The sequence below is a fragment of the Corapipo altera genome, unplaced genomic scaffold (genome assembly GCF_003945725.1).
Source record: "Corapipo altera isolate COAL_440 unplaced genomic scaffold, ASM394572v1 67, whole genome shotgun sequence".
Taxonomy (NCBI): domain Eukaryota; kingdom Metazoa; phylum Chordata; class Aves; order Passeriformes; family Pipridae; genus Corapipo; species Corapipo altera.
The window spans coordinates 5,707,761-5,724,680 of NW_020884906.1; the positions used below are offsets into that span (position 1 = coordinate 5,707,761).

Sequence of the window (16,920 nt, forward strand, 5' to 3'; positions counted from 1 at the left end):
AACCAGGTCGGGCTGTAGTGACTGTGCAAAGCCATGTCACTGCCTGAGGGCACAGCTGCTGACTCACCTGGAGCACAGCACATACCTGCAACAGGCAGGTGTGTTCAGGTGGATGAGTGAACGCATGCCCGTATCTCTAATCACCTTCTCCCCACCCTCAGCAAGCTCAGCTCAGCTTCCTGCTGCACAAACTCTGTGCTCTGACATCCTTCTGAGTACACTCTGTTTGCATCAGGGCTGTAGAGTGAGCAGCCAGAAGGCCTGGAAGGCTTCCTCTAGCAGGGTCACCTTGTTGGCTGTTATTACCTGTGCATAATAATGACAAAGAGGGCTTCTGAGGTGGGGGGAGAGGTGTGGGGAGCCGAGTTTAGTTATAGGACAAAAGAACAGCCATAAAGCTGTCACATCATCACTCTGTCCTGCCAGGAACTGCTGGGCCCCTTCCTGAATGTGATTGCAACATCATTGCATCAGTGATGGATTCAGTCACTATATGGCTTTTTTTTCTAGTTAGATCAAAATATCTACTCCAAATATCTATTCTGTACCCTGCTACCTTGGCTCATGTGCTCATTCTGGCTCTCTGTGGTGTTACACACACGGAAATGACCACACCCACACCCACGTAGGTACAAAAGCAGGCCAGGAAGGTGGTGTCTGCCACTGATGCATATAACTTAGGCTCTGTTAACACAATTAATTGTTTTCAGGCATAATTGTCTTTATCAGCTCTGCTAACAGTAGTAGTAATTGGGGAGCTGCTGGTCCTCAGGGTTACCACACAGTGCCTACTACAGAGTTGGTGACTTGACTGATATAAATCAGAAAAACAAAATGTATGATGTTTTAATTGATGCAGTTTTTGCTACATTACATTTCAAAAGCATTTAAATTCACCATGAAATACATCTTTGACAGATTATTTATTGGCCTTTGCTCTTGAAGAAGAAAGTGCTTAATGTAGACAAAACGACCTAGCACCAAAACTTGGCAATATAAGATTTTAAGCTATTTTTAACCTAAATAGCAATTCAGCCTAGGCTTGAGAACAATAACGCAATCACCCTATTGAGATGTACTCTAGCCAAGCCCCAAACTGGTAAGGAAATGCAAGTTAAATAATTCTACTGACTTTCCTTCTGAATTTACAGCTGTGGAGTTGTGAACAAAGGGAGGACAAGAGTGCCTACAACACTTCCAGGCAGGAGCACTGGGAATGGTGGGGATGGTGATGTCCAACACCCGCCATCCTTGAGTGCTGTGTCCGGTTCTGGGCCACTCGGTTCAAGAAGGACATTGAGGTGCTGGAGTGAGTCCAAAGAAGGGAATGGAGCTGGGGAAGGGTCTGGAGCAGCAGGAATGGCTGAAGGAGCTGGGGAGGCTCAGCCTGGAGAAAAGGAGGCTCAGGGGGGACCTTCTGTGTCTCTGAACTCCCTGACAGGAGGAGGGAGCCGGGGGGGGGGAAATGGGGGGTGAGTGGGCTCTGCTCCCAGGGAACAAGGGACAGGACAAGAGGAAATGGCCTCAAATTGTGCCAGGGGAGGTTTAGGTTGGACATCAGGAGGAATTTCTTCATGGAAAGGGTGATTAGGTATTGGAATAGGCAGCCCAGGGAGGTGGTGGAGTCACTGTCCCTGGAAGTGTTTATGGAAAGACTGGACAAAGCAGTTAGTGCCGTGGGCTGGTTGACAAGATGGGGATCGGTCACAGGTTGGACTCGATGATCTCAGAGGTCTTTCCCAACCTAACCGTGACCCTGCGATCCCTCGGGACTCCAAGCACCTCGAGCTCATCACATGAGGCGGCGCACAAAGCTCGCTCAGTGCGGGGCTCTGCCCGGCTTTGCCCCCAGGGGCTGCGCTGTGCCCTTGGCGGGGCTTCGCCCCAGAAACCTCTCACAAGGGCTTCACCCCACAGACCCCCCCAACAGGGGCTTCACCCCGGAAACCCCTCACAGGAGCTTCACCCCACACACCCCTCACAGGGGCTCCCCGTTGCCTCCCTGGGCCCCCTTTGGTTCCGTCCCCCCGCCCGCCCCCCGCGGTCCGCCCCGCCCCCCCAGCAGGGGGCGCTGAGGGCGGTGCCCGCGGGGCCGGGGCGAGAGCGCGGCGGCACTTCCGGTGTGAGGCGGGAGCGGGGCCGGGATCGGGAACGGGAGCGGGAGAGGGAGCGGGGAGGGATCGGGATCGGGGCCGCGATGGCGCTGGACGTGCGGCGCCTGGAGGCGCTGAGCCTGCAGGAGCTCAGCGCGCTGCTGGACGACGAGGAGCAGCTGCAGGACATGGCCCGCGAGATGGAAGAGGTGAGGGGCTGTGAGGGGCTGCCTCATAAACCCCCCGGCCGCGGCCTCTCCCCGGGTCACCCCCTCAGCCCGCCGGGGCCCCGGGACCACTCGGTGTTTGGAGGCTGGTAAATGACTCCCCGCTCCCAGAGCTGCCGGGTGCGTGAGGAGCCCCCGGGGCTGCGGGAAGCGCTGCCGGCCCCTTCCCTGCCTCCCCTTTCCCTGCCTCCCCTTTCCCTGCCTCCCCTTTCCCTGCCTCCCCTTTCCCTGCCTCCCCTTTCCCTGCCTCTCCCTTCCCTGCCGGCCCCTTCCCTTCCCTTCCCTGCCTCCCCTTTCCCTGCCGGCCCCTTTTTCCCTGCCGGCCTTTTGTTCCCTGCCCCGCCGTGGGGCGATCGGTGCCCACCGGGTGCCAGAGGAGGGGTGAGGGTGCTCCCCAGGCTGAAAACGCTGAATTAAATTAATTATTGAGGGCCGGAGATGGGTTCAGCTTTTCCATCCGTCCAGCCCTGGGTTTGCGCCTTGGGTTTTGTCAGGGTGAATTCAAAGCAATGTGAAAGAGGTTTCTGTGTGCCCCGGGCTTTTCTCCTCCTTGCTTTGCCTTTTGCACAGGTCGAAGTCCCTTTGTCAGTGTATCTGACTCTAAGTCGTGCTTTTGAATCTGGCCTTCTCAGAATAGAAGCCTGTTTTCTTCCCCCCGCTGTGGTTGTCGTTAACGAGTTTTTCCTGTGTGACAGTGTTGCAGTTGTGATAGGAGACTGTTCTGGGTTTATTTGGCCACAGATGTGCCTGAAAGGCTCTCTCTGTGTGGTCAGCTAACAGCAAAGAAGATGAAACCATTTCTATGAAAACTTTAAAAGAAACAAATGTGCTGTGCTTCTCTGGGTCTTGTATTTATTGGTTTTGTTGGTTAAAATTTGAGGACAAAAGCCCCAGGGAAAAAAAAAAAGGGGGGGGCAATGTGTTCTTGAGAAAGAAGCTTAGTTTATTAAGTAAAATCAGTTATAATTGTGTTCCCTCAAACTAAGATTCCTTTTGGTACTTCTGAGGAAGTTGTTCTGGATCCCCTCAAGCCAAATTGTCAAGGTATTGCAGATGGAGAGGCCTAGTGAAGGCTGAGGCCAAGTTAAGGAGGTGTCCTGGGGAATTTACTGGCTGTATTATGCAACAATTTATATTTTGAACCTTGTGTCAATAGATTTGTGAGAGGGGGCCAGGCAGAATAGTTTATATTCTGAGAACTTGGAAGAAACAGGCACTGCTGTGGTGAGTAAAACATGCAGAGACCTCGGAGGCCCTGTGGTTTGCTGGGGGCAGGAGAACCCTGCTCTATAAAAACTATTTCAGGAGAGCCAGTGGGTTATAATGGGCTTAAGTTTGTAAAGATATAAACGGGGGCAGCACTGCTGGTTTCAGTGTGACCTCTGACAAGGGACAGGAGCACAAAGCTTGGCTCAGTGGGCTCTTTTTTATTATTTATTTGTCAATGTGCACTGTAGACTGTAGGTCAGAAGTGTCAGAAAACCTCATGACCTCAGTAGGAAAGATCCTCTCTCACACGTGAGCACAACCAGCCCATATTCTCAGTTTGACCCTCCGTTTTTCCTCTTTGGTTGGCATCAGAAGGGCTCTAAATTGTAGAGTAAAGTTCTCTGGGCCCCCAGGGAATATTTTGTGGTGTTTGGAGAGTGTGGGGTTTGGAGGTGCTCAGGCTGTGTGGAAATATGGCTGTGCTGCTGTCTGGCATAATCCTCTTTTATTGGATGTGGAGGCTTTTACTGGAGTATGTTCAACTAGAAATGTGTTTACTCACCTTGGAAAGAATTGGCCATGCTTGAATATTTCTTCCTCATTCTGTTCTTGCCTTCACTGAATTGTTTAGTGCCTGAGCTTGTGCTGCTGAGACCTGATTTTTCACTGTGGCAGGAAGAGGGAGAGAGGGAAATCCTGAGCATTAAGGAGGAACCATGGTGACTTCACTGCTCCTTGGCTGTCAATCCCTATGTATCTGTGTTGTAGGGTTATTCCAGAGTCCTTAAATTCCTAATTTTACTGTGAGATGCCAATTAAATCACGATTCCTGAGTCACTTCTATGAGGTCACTTGTATTTTTAGTGGCGAAGTTGGCTAAAGCTGATTATTCCATAATTGAAAAAAACCTTTGTTCTCCTCGTTGCAGGGGAAACCCAGCTCAAACCCCAGTGTTTTGTTCACAAAGAGGAGGATTTGGAAAACCTCTCAGCTTTCTTGCTAATAGCTAAAAATAGGCACTTCCAGCCTTAAAGGGAATGTATTCCTGTGTGGCATTTGAGCAGGATTTGTGTGTGTGTATCTGTATCTGTGTGTGCCCACTCACACATTCCCATTTCTAGGGTGATGTGCACGTGCAGTGCCCTGCACCTGTGTCCTCAGGTGTGTGACACTGTGGCTTCAGAGCTTAGCTGCTGCTTTTCCTGCCTCTGATGTTGGTTTTGCAGCCTCTGGGCTTTTAGTGCTTGAACAACAAGCATCTTGTCTGTTAGAAAGAGGAAGGAAGCCAGTTGTCTGGTACTCCCAGTCTTTTAAAATTGAGGAGGGCTTTTTTTTTTTTTATAACCCTTTCAGGGTAATCTCTGTAGTACATCTGCAGTATTCATCTTCATGAGATAGAGAATCACAGTTTGGGTTGGAAGGGACCTGAAAGATCATTTAGTTCCAAACCCCCTGCCAGGCAGGGTCATAAAAGTACCTTGTTTATAAAAGTGAATGTCAATGTGAAAACTCTAAAAAGCACAGATGAGAGAATTTGTGACCTGACACTGGTGGTAATTTGGTGAATTTCTCTGTGAAAACAAGTTATTTTTTTATCTCCTGGAGCATCCCTTTTTGTAACAGTGCAGCATTGTGTTACTGACTGCTGAGGTTCCACTGCCAAAAATTGTTCACTCTTCAATACCTTAATGATATGAAATCAAGAAGTCAGCCTTCCTCTCGTTCCAGAATTTCAGAGTACACTGGCAAGCACAGAAGGGATTTTTGAGCATAGACCTTTTCTCAAAAACTGATTGAAAAGATCAGGCAGGGCAGAAAGTCCAAGTTAAACTCTGTGTATTCGTGCCCAGATTTCTTGGATTCCCACTCCTGTCCTAAAACCACATTGTGCCAGTGGTTATGTTCTTGTTGGCCAAACATGAAATTTAGTTGCAAAGTTAGGAATTAGTTTTGGTGACAACTATAGATTTTTCTCTTCCAGCTGAGCATCAAATGAGTAATCTGCCTGTGTCTGATGAGTGCAAATTGCAGGGCTGGGTGTCTGTTCCCTCTGCAAGAAATGTTTAGGAACTGCAACTCACCCTCTAAGCTTCATTTTGTCATTTTTTAAAGCTAACACTTAAGCGCTCAGAAGAGCTAAATTTAGCCTATCTAATTACTTTGCAACATGCTTTAATATTTATTGCAGAACACATGTTGGTAGGGGGTGTGTTATTCACCAGTCCATGATGAAAAAGCACCGTTAAATCTTCTTCTGTAAAAGAAGTCTCTCTTCTCCTACTCTGCACCTGTCAGCTCCTGTTTCAGGGGTTAATTTGACACTCCAAATGTGCATCCTTCTACTCCTGCAGTGTGACTGCGTATTTCATTCCTGAGTTACGAGTATGTGTAAGTGAAAGAGAATGTGGGAATGATAAAGGTTAGAGAAACCTAAACCTAACGTGGATGTGTCCTGTGTATAAAGCAATTAAAACAGTGCCACACAAAGCTGCTTTTATTTATAGCTCCTTAAGAGACTTTTTCTCGAAGGTACCAAGAGACTCCTCGCTGTGTTACTGGCTGAGGAAGCTTATAATTATAGCAGCACTTGCTGGACTTTGTGGGATTGTAGTTGGGATTGCAGTTGCTCAGTGTCCCAGGACTCAGTTCTGGGAATGTGCTTTTGGGTGAACCAGAGTGACCTTTCTCAGCATTTTACACAAATAATTGTTACTGCAAACCATTATTTTGGTGTAAATGATAAACGTTTATAGTACAAATGTTACTAAGCTGGTACTAGTTCTGCTTTAATTTTACCCATCATTTATCTTCCTTTTCTAAAAGTGAGATGAAACAAGGCTGCAGCTGATGGAAGTAGTAGAATCTCAGTGCCCAGAAAAGTTGCTGTTGCCTGTTCTTGGAAGTGCTTATTAAATAAATCCTTGAGTAAAATTATTCAAATTACTTCTGTGAAAGAAACTCATTTTTTAAGCAGCTTAAGTTTTGAAGTCCTGCATAAACCATGATTTTTGTCTTTTATAACCTCTGTGTGTCCATGGCTTCATTTTCTTGCAGCGTGCAGTTGGGTATGAGTTCTCTGCTCAGTGGTGAGCCATCCTTGTGCCATGAAAATCCTGTTACAATCAGCTCAGTATTGTTGCCCCATTTGTCCCATTCAGAATTCATAGTGAGAGCTTAGCAGTTAAAAAAAGAAAGTGTATCTTCTCTTTAATATTGTCCTGTCTCATTGTGTCTCGTGATTCTGACTGGTATTTCTCATCTGGTTTCAGATTAGTGTTTCCTGCCTGGTGAAGTGCTCACGACCTCAAGAGTCTTACTAGGAATTCTGCTGGAGTCCCATGCTCCTGGCTGATTTCTCTTAATAACTTTTTTCCTTGCACTTCCAGTGTGCAGGTGAACATCCAGTGCAGGAGCAGTTCCCTGCTAACATACATTTTTGTCATAGGGCACATCTGACAGCAAAATAGCATCTTTTGGATTTACTCCTTCCTCAGCTTTTGTCTTAGGCTTGTGGGAAGCTGTGAAGGGATGCTGAAAGCCTGCTTTGTGCAGCACTGATAATCTTAATAGACTGTTCATGCTGTACTGTGGCTTTGACCCTTGGATGATTTTGCAACTGTTTTATTTTTGTTTTGTTTTAAATTAGTCATCATTTCTTGAAAGTTTTTCTACAGTGCTCTTTAGGCAAATTTTACAGTATTTGCTTTCTGATTCCTTGAATTAACTTCCAAATGCAGGGGAACAGATGCTGGAAAGCTTCCTACACAGACCTTAACATCAGTGCCAGAGATTATTCTGGTTTGTAGAATCCTGACTGTGTTCAAGTTGCTTTGCTGTGGGATTATATCTGTTCTGTTTGCTGTGAAATAAAACTCACTTGTCCCACAGACTTCAAAATTCTTTCAGAGATGTGAAATATTTAAATGTTCTGAACAGGTGGACGAGTCTTCACCAGCTCTTCAAGTTTCATTAAGCATCATTCCTAAGTTTACTTTGTGTTTGAGGAACTGGTTCTTCTCATGGTTTTGGGTAAGATTTGAGTTTCTCATCTCTCCAAGTGTCCATTGTTAGAAGACATTTGACACAGACTAATGCTGGAAGTGAAGACTTCAGGAGTGACACTTGAATTCATTATTAAATGTCAATAGTGGTTTTGTTCAACTCCTGTTAAAAAAAAAAGTGCCCTTCTTAGAACTGCTGAAATATGGGAAAAGTTGAGTCATTTAGTCCTGTGTCATTTCAAGCACTATAACTTAAAGTGCAATTATGAATAACTTCTTTTAGTTTAAAACAAGTATTTTTAAGGCTTTTGCTAAAGTTTACACTAGTACATAATTACTAGATCCCAGATGCAAAGGACAGGACAGGATGTCACTCTGCCTTAGATGGAGGTAGGTCATATTAGTCATATTTTCCTTGTTTATACAAGTCAGATACATTATGTCATACTGATATTTATTCATCTTTACAATTTGAAATGATTTAAAAATAAAAGTTATTCAGCAAATCATTATAGAACATAAGGCATTTTCTTCCTACTCCTCTCTAGTCCTGTTGAGAGACATTTTGAGGAGACATCAGGTCCTCCTTCTCCTCTTTACTGTGTATGATTTCAGTGGAAGCTTCCTTCTCCTGGGATTTGTGCCCTTGAAAGGTTTATAGGTTTGTGTGCACTGGCTTTTTTCTCTCCTGAGTAAATGTTTGTCTTCTTCATCCTAAAAGAGAGATCAAAGTTCACTCATTAAACTGGTCTTCTTCCCACACTGACTCTGCACCTTTGAAATGAGAATTATCAGCCTTGCAAGCAGTGAAAATACAACCACCAGAGCAAACTGGAGTCACTGGGAGGAAGTAGTGAACTCATTAAAATGGTGAAAAAGGCACCAGAAACCATCAGTCTTTTTGCACACAATCTTCCTTGGCTGGCAGTGGTGGTGACAGGTGTTTGGGAAGAAGCTGGATGCCAGTCATTAAGCTGTTCAATCCTGTATGTTTTAATTCTCTTCATAATTGTTTGAAAAAATGTAAATTTTTTCAGCTTTCCGAAAGCAACAGTCTTATCAGGATTGGATCATATGAGAATAAACAAATGGAAACCAGTTTAATTTATTTTGCATTGGATTCAAAAGTAAGAAGAGGGGATTTTCCTTTGATTCTTGGAGAGGGTTTAAATTGAACATGAGCATAGGACTGGAAGTTTATTTAGGCTCGATGTGAGAACCTTTAGAAGACAAAACAATATCGAGAGAATAATTTCTGATTTTCACAATTTGGAGTAGAATTTTGGTTGCTGTAGAATTTAGGACTTAACATTATCCTTGCCTTGACTTTTTTAAAGTGGTTTGGCAAAAACAGGGTGAAAGAGAGTAAAACTTGGGTATTTGAAGAGCAGTATCTGGGGGCAAAGGTGTGTTTAAGTAGCACTGAACCAATTTGGAATTTAGCAAGTTAAAGTAGTGTGTAAATATTTCAAAAGGAAGTAATTGTTTTCAAAGAGAGTTGCTATGCTTGGAAAAACACCTGAATTTTGATCCTGTCCTTTTCTGGGGCTTTTAAACGGCTCATTTGGGTTTCCTCTTTTCCTGTTTCTGAGGTGTGGCTCTGTATCCACCCAGGAGTGTGGAAGGAGAAAGCCCCTGGTGTTTGCACTGACTGATGTGCAAGGTCTGTAAATGGGATCTGTTGGAGTTAAACAGGGATAAGGTGGGGTGGAAGGGACATATTGATGGAGGAGGTCACAAAAAGGGTACCAGAAATTTTGTTGGTTTTTGAAGGCAGCTTAATAGAGTTATGTTATGCCATGGGAAGACTGTTCTACTTGTTGATTCAGACTGAAAATCTGAAATCAGATCCCTTGGTTTTTGGTTTCTTTCCCTTTTGATGTCTGAATATTTTAATGAATCAAATGTGACACCCGGGACAGAGTTCCCCAAACACTCGGCTTTCCCAAAGCTCCTGAAGAATGTCTTGATAAAATCCTGTGCCTGTGGGAGTGTGAGCAAACGGGAATCTGGCTGAATCCTGAACTTGTGACAATTGTCAGTTGTTCCTTAGGAATAATGTCTTAAGGCTAGGAAATGTTAAGCAGAAGGAATAAACAAAAGAAAAAGAAGATTTTGACATTAATCCAGGGTTGGTTCAACACAGTTGGGGGAAGAATATTCTGGAGAAGGAACAGTTGCAGTCTTTGTTATTTGCATGTTAACAAGATAAGGGGTGACATTCTGCTGCAGTCATTGCATCTCACTGCTGGAATTCAGATCTTTTTAGAGAGCAACTGTTGCTTTATCTGTCAGTGTTCATCATTTGGTCATCGTTTGCAGGTTCAATACCACAGCGCTAATTTTTACTTTTGTTTTTTATTTAAAAGTTTTCAAATTTTTTTGTTGTCCTGCTTAATAATTTCACTGTTGTTTCAGGCACTTCTTAAAATATTTATTTCTTTCCAGGCCCAAAATGTTCAGCACAGCAAGGACATGACTCTCGCCAGCAACCGCAGTCTGGCAGAAGGAAATCTCCTGTACCAGCCAAAGTTGGAGTCTTTGAAATCAAATTTGACTGAAAAATATCAAGAGTTGCAAGTTCTTTTTGAAGCATACCAGATAAAGAAAACAAAACTAGGTAACACTTGCTGTTGACAATTATGATTTGCTGTTTTCTAAGTGAATGTAAATCTGTTGCCTGTTTGTTGTTTGGTTTTTGGTGTCTCATTTTTATCTGTGTGAATTAGGGTACAAAGTGAAATGTCACTCTTGTGTAGTTCTGAACTAGATCACACTTATTATGATTTATTAATTGTCTGTTACACCTAGTGACAGATACTGTGGATTCTGTCTGCTACTGTGTGGTTACCTACCTGTTCTTGACCTGCTCTTCCCTAATGATTAGATTCTTTTACCGTGCTAAAAACACAAGTTGAATTTTCAGTGACTAATCATAAATCAAACAGAATATTGCATTGACCTTTCAGTTCATACTGAATCATGAAGTATTGCATATCTGATTCTGCACTTGCTGAAGTGCTTTGGCTTTCAATATTATAAATGTATCATTGTAATTAAATGTCAGCTTTTAGCACTCTGACAATATTCTGACAATATTCTTACTCTATCTCTTACTGTAGAACACCCTGTCTAGAACAAGGAGCCTGCTGCTTGTACATATGTGCCTCAGAGATTGTTGTGCTGTCTGGGGCTGTAGTTATAAGACACTTAGAGGCAGCTATCATTTTCTGTTCTTTCCATGCCATTACAGACAGACAATCCAGCAATGCTTCCCTGGAGACCCTACTGGCTCTGCTGCAGACCGAGGGGGCAAAGATTGAGGAAGACACAGAGGTAACGACAGAACACTCCAATTCTGCCACTTACACCCATAACTGAACCTCCCAGAGTCCATTCCTGCAGTGCAGAGTTTAGCATGGTGTACACTAAGGGATATTTATAAGAATATGGTCTGGTCTTTGCTTTGAACTTCAGTGAGCAGCCATTCAGTTCCAGTGATTTTTTTTTTATCAGAGTGATTTTTTTACTCTTAACATCTTTGAAATTTGAGAGAGAAGATGCTCCCTTTTAGAAAAGAAAGCCAAACTCTCTTAGTTCCTTGGCTTTGCCTTCAAACTCATCGTGTATACAAATGGAATCTCTTTTAATGGTGTTTGCCTGGTATCTGTATTACTTCATTATAAATGTCAATTAGTAGCCTAATAAAAAACTGTGCCTGCACTGTTTTTTTTGCAGCATTTCGGATGAAATATTCCATTAGGATTTCTGCACGTCTGTGCAGGTGCCAGTGGTCACCACTTGCTGTGATACCAGTGCTTGAAGGGTGGTCTAACTTCAGAATAATGGGAGTGCTTGGCTTTGCTTCTGATTTGCCTGCAGGCATTTTCTGTAACTATATCAGGGGGAAAAATCTGTTTATTAACCTTGAGTTGTGATCACGAAAAGACATTCCCAGGACAGGTTGGATTTTGTGATTATATGTTTGTTCACCTCTCAATTATTAAACATCATTTACTCAAAGCCACAAGTAAGGGTGAGTATTAAACCTGACTTAGCAATAATCTGCCTCTCTGTGCTGAGCCTCACAGAGTTCTCAGTGTTTCTGTTGGCACTGAAGCAGCACTGAACTGTAATTCAGCTTAGCTGGCAATCTGGAAAGCTGTTGGCCTTGCTTCGTTCCCATCTCTGATGATCAGGGAATGCTCACAGTGAGATTCAGATGTTTTTACTGCTGTTACTTCGGTATAAATTTATGCAAAAGTGGTATTTAACTCCCAGTGCTTCTGAGTAATAACGAACTCAAAGTTCTGCTCAGAATTCTTAGTGTGCCAGTCATCTTCCATATGCCAGCTGGAAAATCACAGGCAAAACGCTGCTATTTTTAGGATGTGAGCCATTTAGATTCTGTTGCAGTGCTCTGTTTTCTAAGAGATTGTTCCGTATTTGACAGAACATGGCAGAAAAATTCCTTGATGGTGAAATACCACTGGATTCCTTCATTGATGAGTACCAGAGCAAGAGGAAACTGGCTCACCTGCGCCGGGTAAAGATTGAGAAGCTCCAAGAAATGGTGCTGAAGGGACAGAGACTTCCTCAGGTTCAGCCTCCAGCTCAGCCCAGAGCGCCCGAGACAACACCAGCACCTCAAGATTCCTACAAGCCGGATGCAAACACTCCTCCTTCCGTTGTGCCCCGACGGATACCACCCCCCCCACCCTCCTCAGTCCCAGCAGGACGCTTCCCTACTCCGTTTACCGCAGCCATGAGCTCAGGACCAGCTCTTTCTTATCCAGGTGCTCCGTACCCGCCTCTCCCGCCTCGCCCAGGGGATGTTCAGCCCACAAGTCAAATGCCACAGCCAGGATACCCATCTCAGTTTGTACCACAGTACCCTCCAGCTCTTCCCCAAAGACCACCTCGCGTTCCGCCACATCCTGGCTTTATCCTCCAGTAAATATTCCGGTGCGCCTGACTTATTGTATTGGTGCTTATATTTCCTTTTCCCCCCCATCAGAGACTTGCTGTAGCAATGGGAAGCCTCTGTTCTTTGCACGATGGAGTACAAAGGCCGAGCTGTGGCACAGAGGTTTGCAATTGCTTTGGTAAATGTGATGGTGTTTGTGTTCAAAGGTCAGTGATGACAAGGTTTTCCTGGGAAGGTGAGAGGGTCTAAATTTTATAAATCCATCGAATGGGGAAGCCGCCTGTGGTGGGTTTCCTGACCTTACCAACCGAGTCACGCTCTGAATTCTTTAGTGATGGTAAATCAGCATCCTCTTCTGCTCTGGTGTGTTCCCATCACAGCTGGATGTATGTGTGGCAAATGGGAGCTGGGCAAGGGGCGTGCACTGGGTCTCCTTGACATCCTTTTGCATTCAGGGCCAGGTGCACAACGTTCTCAGAGCTCACTGAGCTGCAACTCTTGTCAGAACACGGTGGGTGGTTTTTAGACAGGGAAAACTACAAGAGTTTCATTTCTGCATTTCAGTTGTTACCTTAGAGTTCTTGTAATCAGAGTAGGCACTCCTTCCACTCCTGAACAGCTCGATACCCTCAAAGTCCTGGTCTCTTGAAATGAAACTAAACTGTTTGTAGAGCCAGTTTAGAGTTTTATAGACACTTTACCAGGCAGTTTTATTTCCTTGCCTGTTAAGACTTTTTCTTACAGTTGTTTTTTTTCTCCTTTTCCACACCTTGGATACACAAGTGATTTTTTTACACAGGTGCTTAGCTTTTGATATCATGTGATTCCAGGAATCTAGGCAGGGTATTTTCTTAATCAAATACTGGATTTTCACATGTAATTGCCCACTTGAAGATTCACAATTTCATTTTATCCCTTAACTCTGTCTCTCACTTAACAAAACTATTTTTAACTTCCCATTTCCTTTAGTTGTGCAGTTTTGGGCATGTGTATCCATCTGGAATTTGCAGGGAACGTTCCTCTGCAAGTAGGCAAAACAGAAAAACTTTATGAACTCCACGGTGGCTGTTTGCATCTTACAGGATCTGTTCTTGACTTATGCCACTGGAGAGGAGGCATTTTAGGACAGCTCACATTTCACTCTCAGTGTGATTCTTGAAGCCTAAGGTGCAGACGTGTGCTGGTATTTTAATCCAGCACTGGGGGAGGCAAATCTTAACACTTGTTGTTTGCACAGAATGTGTCTGTGAATTTGTTATCAATCAGTCCAGAATCTGTCATAGCCCCTGGTTATTTCAGAGCATTTTGGTATCACTGTCCTGGAATGCACTACATTGTTTGGAAGTTTGTACTACAAACAACACCAGTCAGAATAGAATATTTATTTTTTTTCTTTACATAAGGCCCTGAACTGTCCCTTAATCATTTCCTCTGGAGTGTGGTGCTTAGCAAATACTAATCTGAAATTAAACTCATAACAGGAAGCTCTCGATTCTGAAAATATGATCATTTGACTTGTTTTGCCTTCTGAAGACAAAGGGCAGAAGGTTGGTCAGTGTTATTGGCATCTGAACCAATTCCCCAGTGTAAGTCTGGCAAGTTTTTATAGATGGGGGATTTTGTGAAGCAACGTGCATTGGATTTGTTTGCTAAGTGTGTTTTTTCTGTAATCTAGTGATGGTACAGGATGTGTTTTTTTTTTAAAAATAGTGTAATATCTTTACTTGGTATTATTTTCTCACTGAAGCTTTGTATGAGCATGGTTAATTATGACTCGTTTCAAAGTAATTTTGCTGTGCTTTTAGTGCTGGTATTTGGATGGCAGCTGTTGTGTCTGGATCCTAAACATAAGTCTGCTGTAGAAATGGTTTGTGTCCTGGAAAGAATTAAAGTGGATGGGGGCTACCAGAGTGGTGACTGAGTACAGAAATTCATACTTTGAGCCTGCTACACAAAAACACTCTCAAATCAGTTTAACTAAGATTTCATAAAAACAACCAGGTATATTTTACACTTATCAAGTGCCAACTTTTTTTCTGAGGGTTGAAAGTCCTCAGAGGTGATGGAGGTGATGGATAAGTGTATTGTGAATTTGCACTGTGTTTTGTGTATGGAACTTTCTTGGTATTAGTAGTCCAAAAATATTTTTACTACTTGTTGAATCTTCTGTCTTTTGGTAACTTTTGTGATAACAATGACCTTTCAGGGATACTTTATCTAAAAACAAACTCTTGTGCACACTAAATAACAGACAAAGCTAATGCAATTTTTCTGTCTGAAAGCAAAACAATGCATTATTGCATATGCATGTGGCTGATGTGCCTTAGGATCACTACTGGTGATTGTAATTCTAGGAAATTAGCATTTTTATCATTTGAATGGCCATTGCATAACTCTGATTTAAGGGCTCTTCAAGAGCACTGATTTTACAAAGAAACTCACCCTCATACTTCAGAAAAAAACAGCTGTATCTGCTATTTGTGAGCTTCTAGTTGCCTTCACTGATGGGTAAGTTTGAACGTAGGTGATGTAACTGATGTGGTGTCTCAGTTATTACAGTCTCATAACTGAAGTCCAGCTGCTCATGGACAGTGTTTTGCCATTAATTTGTGTGTGTGTGCGCGCACAAACTGTAAATATTTACTTGACTGCTGGTGATGTTTAAGGGGAAAGGAGAAAAATGGCTGTGGAAAGCTGTTTAAATCCTTCCAGCAACAAACTTGAAACACTAACCTGGATCAGTTGGGCAAGAGCTGTGTCAGTGCTTTCAACCTGTTGCCCTTGAACAGCTTCTCCTGTTCTGTTATAGCTAATATATAAATTCTGCTCTGGCTAGGATGTTTAGAGTTGTACTAATTTGCACTGTTTATAAGATAGTGAGATTAAAATGCCATAGGCAAGCTGAGACTTGAGAGGGGGTGGCTCAGGATGCTTGCCAAATATATATATATATATATATATAAAATGAGGATTTTTGATGTCTGCTACAAATAGCATATACTTCCCCAAAGCAATTGGAGTGGAGAAAAATCTCTTAAATACAATGTGTAACACGGCTTTAGAGTGTCGGTAGCATTGGAAATGCTCTCTTTGGGTGGCATTACTTCTGCCAGTCGTTTGTCTGCAGTTTTGTAAGTTATAACTAGTTTTATATGGTTAGACTTTGGTTGGTGATCAGCACTGAACTGTCCTGACTCACGGGTGGGTGTCAGTGCTGTCTCCTAGAGAGGGTGCAGTCGGTTGTTCCAGCACAGCTGATCCAGACAGGTCACCTCTGACCCTGGAGGGACGACAGAACAGGAGCTTTTGTGGGATGCCAGGAGGCACCTGGGCACAGGCTCGTCATGGCTTTAGTGCCCCAACTTCCACAACCTCAGTCTCGACCTCTCTTGGGACTTCTCTGCCCTCTCAAACTGGAATCATGATGTAGACACAGAGCTCCAACCCGCAATTCCTTACAGAGCTTCCTGGCAAACGTGGAGTTTGGAGGAGGCAGAGTCATCCTGCACCAGTTCCTCTGTGGGATCCTGGACTGTCTAATAAAGGGGCAGTTTAATACTGAGCAAGTTGTGAAACATACAGTGGATTTGTTTGCATAATGAGTCTTTCTGTAATCTACTGTGTTCTGATTTTAAATAAAATAGCATATCTCTTGGTGCCCTGTTCCTGTTGTGGCTTCATTTAATCAGGGTGCAGTTACTTACATTAATGATTTTCAGTCCTAATGATGTTTTTTCTGTAGCAACATAAACACAGTTGTAGGTGGATGTAGAACATAAAAATGACTTTAATTATTCATGGTAAATCTGTTGGCTGTGTTTTTAGTGACTGGATATAGCGAGCCCAGGGTGTGCTCAGAGAAGGTTCTGCACGTTGTAATCATGGCAACAAGGTAGGTGGCTTGTCAGCTAGAATCTCTTTGGTTTTGTTTTAATTTCCTACAGCTAGCTGGAATAGTGGGAATGTTCAGAATCTTCACTTGGAAAAGCAGAAGGAAGGGAGAGAGCTGCTTTTATTTGTTAAGAGAGGAAAACCTTAGATTTCAGCCAAGTTAGGAGAAATGAGTCAACCAAAGTTATTTAGGAATATGAGTCAGAGGGCAGAAAAGACCTGATGTAATTTTCTGTGATATCTGTCACTTCAACAGTGTGTGAAATAGAAATCCTGCTGCGGAATAACTGATTTTATAGGGAAGAAAATCCCTGTTTTAATTGTTTCTTGATGTATCCTGTTTGTAGTGGCTGCAGAGATTTGACAACCTTCTGCTGATGCAGAAATAGGAGAGTACAGATGAGGAAAACCTGCTGTGCTGACTCAGAGCAGGTGGGCGAGGGCAGGGGAAGGTGTTATGTAAAAGCTGCAGCTCTTCAGCTCAGCTCTTTGAAGAATTTGCACCAGCTCCACATGTGCCTGTTCCAAAACTGGGCTTTGGGTGGCCCTTCCCCAGGAGATTGTTCCACGTG

At 43.5% G+C, this 16,920-nt stretch overlaps 1 protein-coding gene across 1 annotated transcript; it reads left to right on the forward strand.

Moving 5' to 3' along the window:
* Positions 1-2,130: 2,130 nt before the first annotated feature.
* VPS37B (VPS37B, ESCRT-I subunit) lies at positions 2,131-12,861 on the forward strand. Its single transcript, XM_027652073.1, has 4 exons — positions 2,131-2,302; positions 9,979-10,150; positions 10,784-10,866; positions 11,984-12,861. The coding sequence occupies exons 1-4, from the start codon at positions 2,198-2,200 to the stop codon at positions 12,485-12,487; spliced, it is 864 nt and encodes a 287-aa protein (XP_027507874.1). The 5' UTR covers positions 2,131-2,197; the 3' UTR covers positions 12,488-12,861.
* The last annotated feature ends 4,059 nt before the right edge of the window (positions 12,862-16,920 follow it).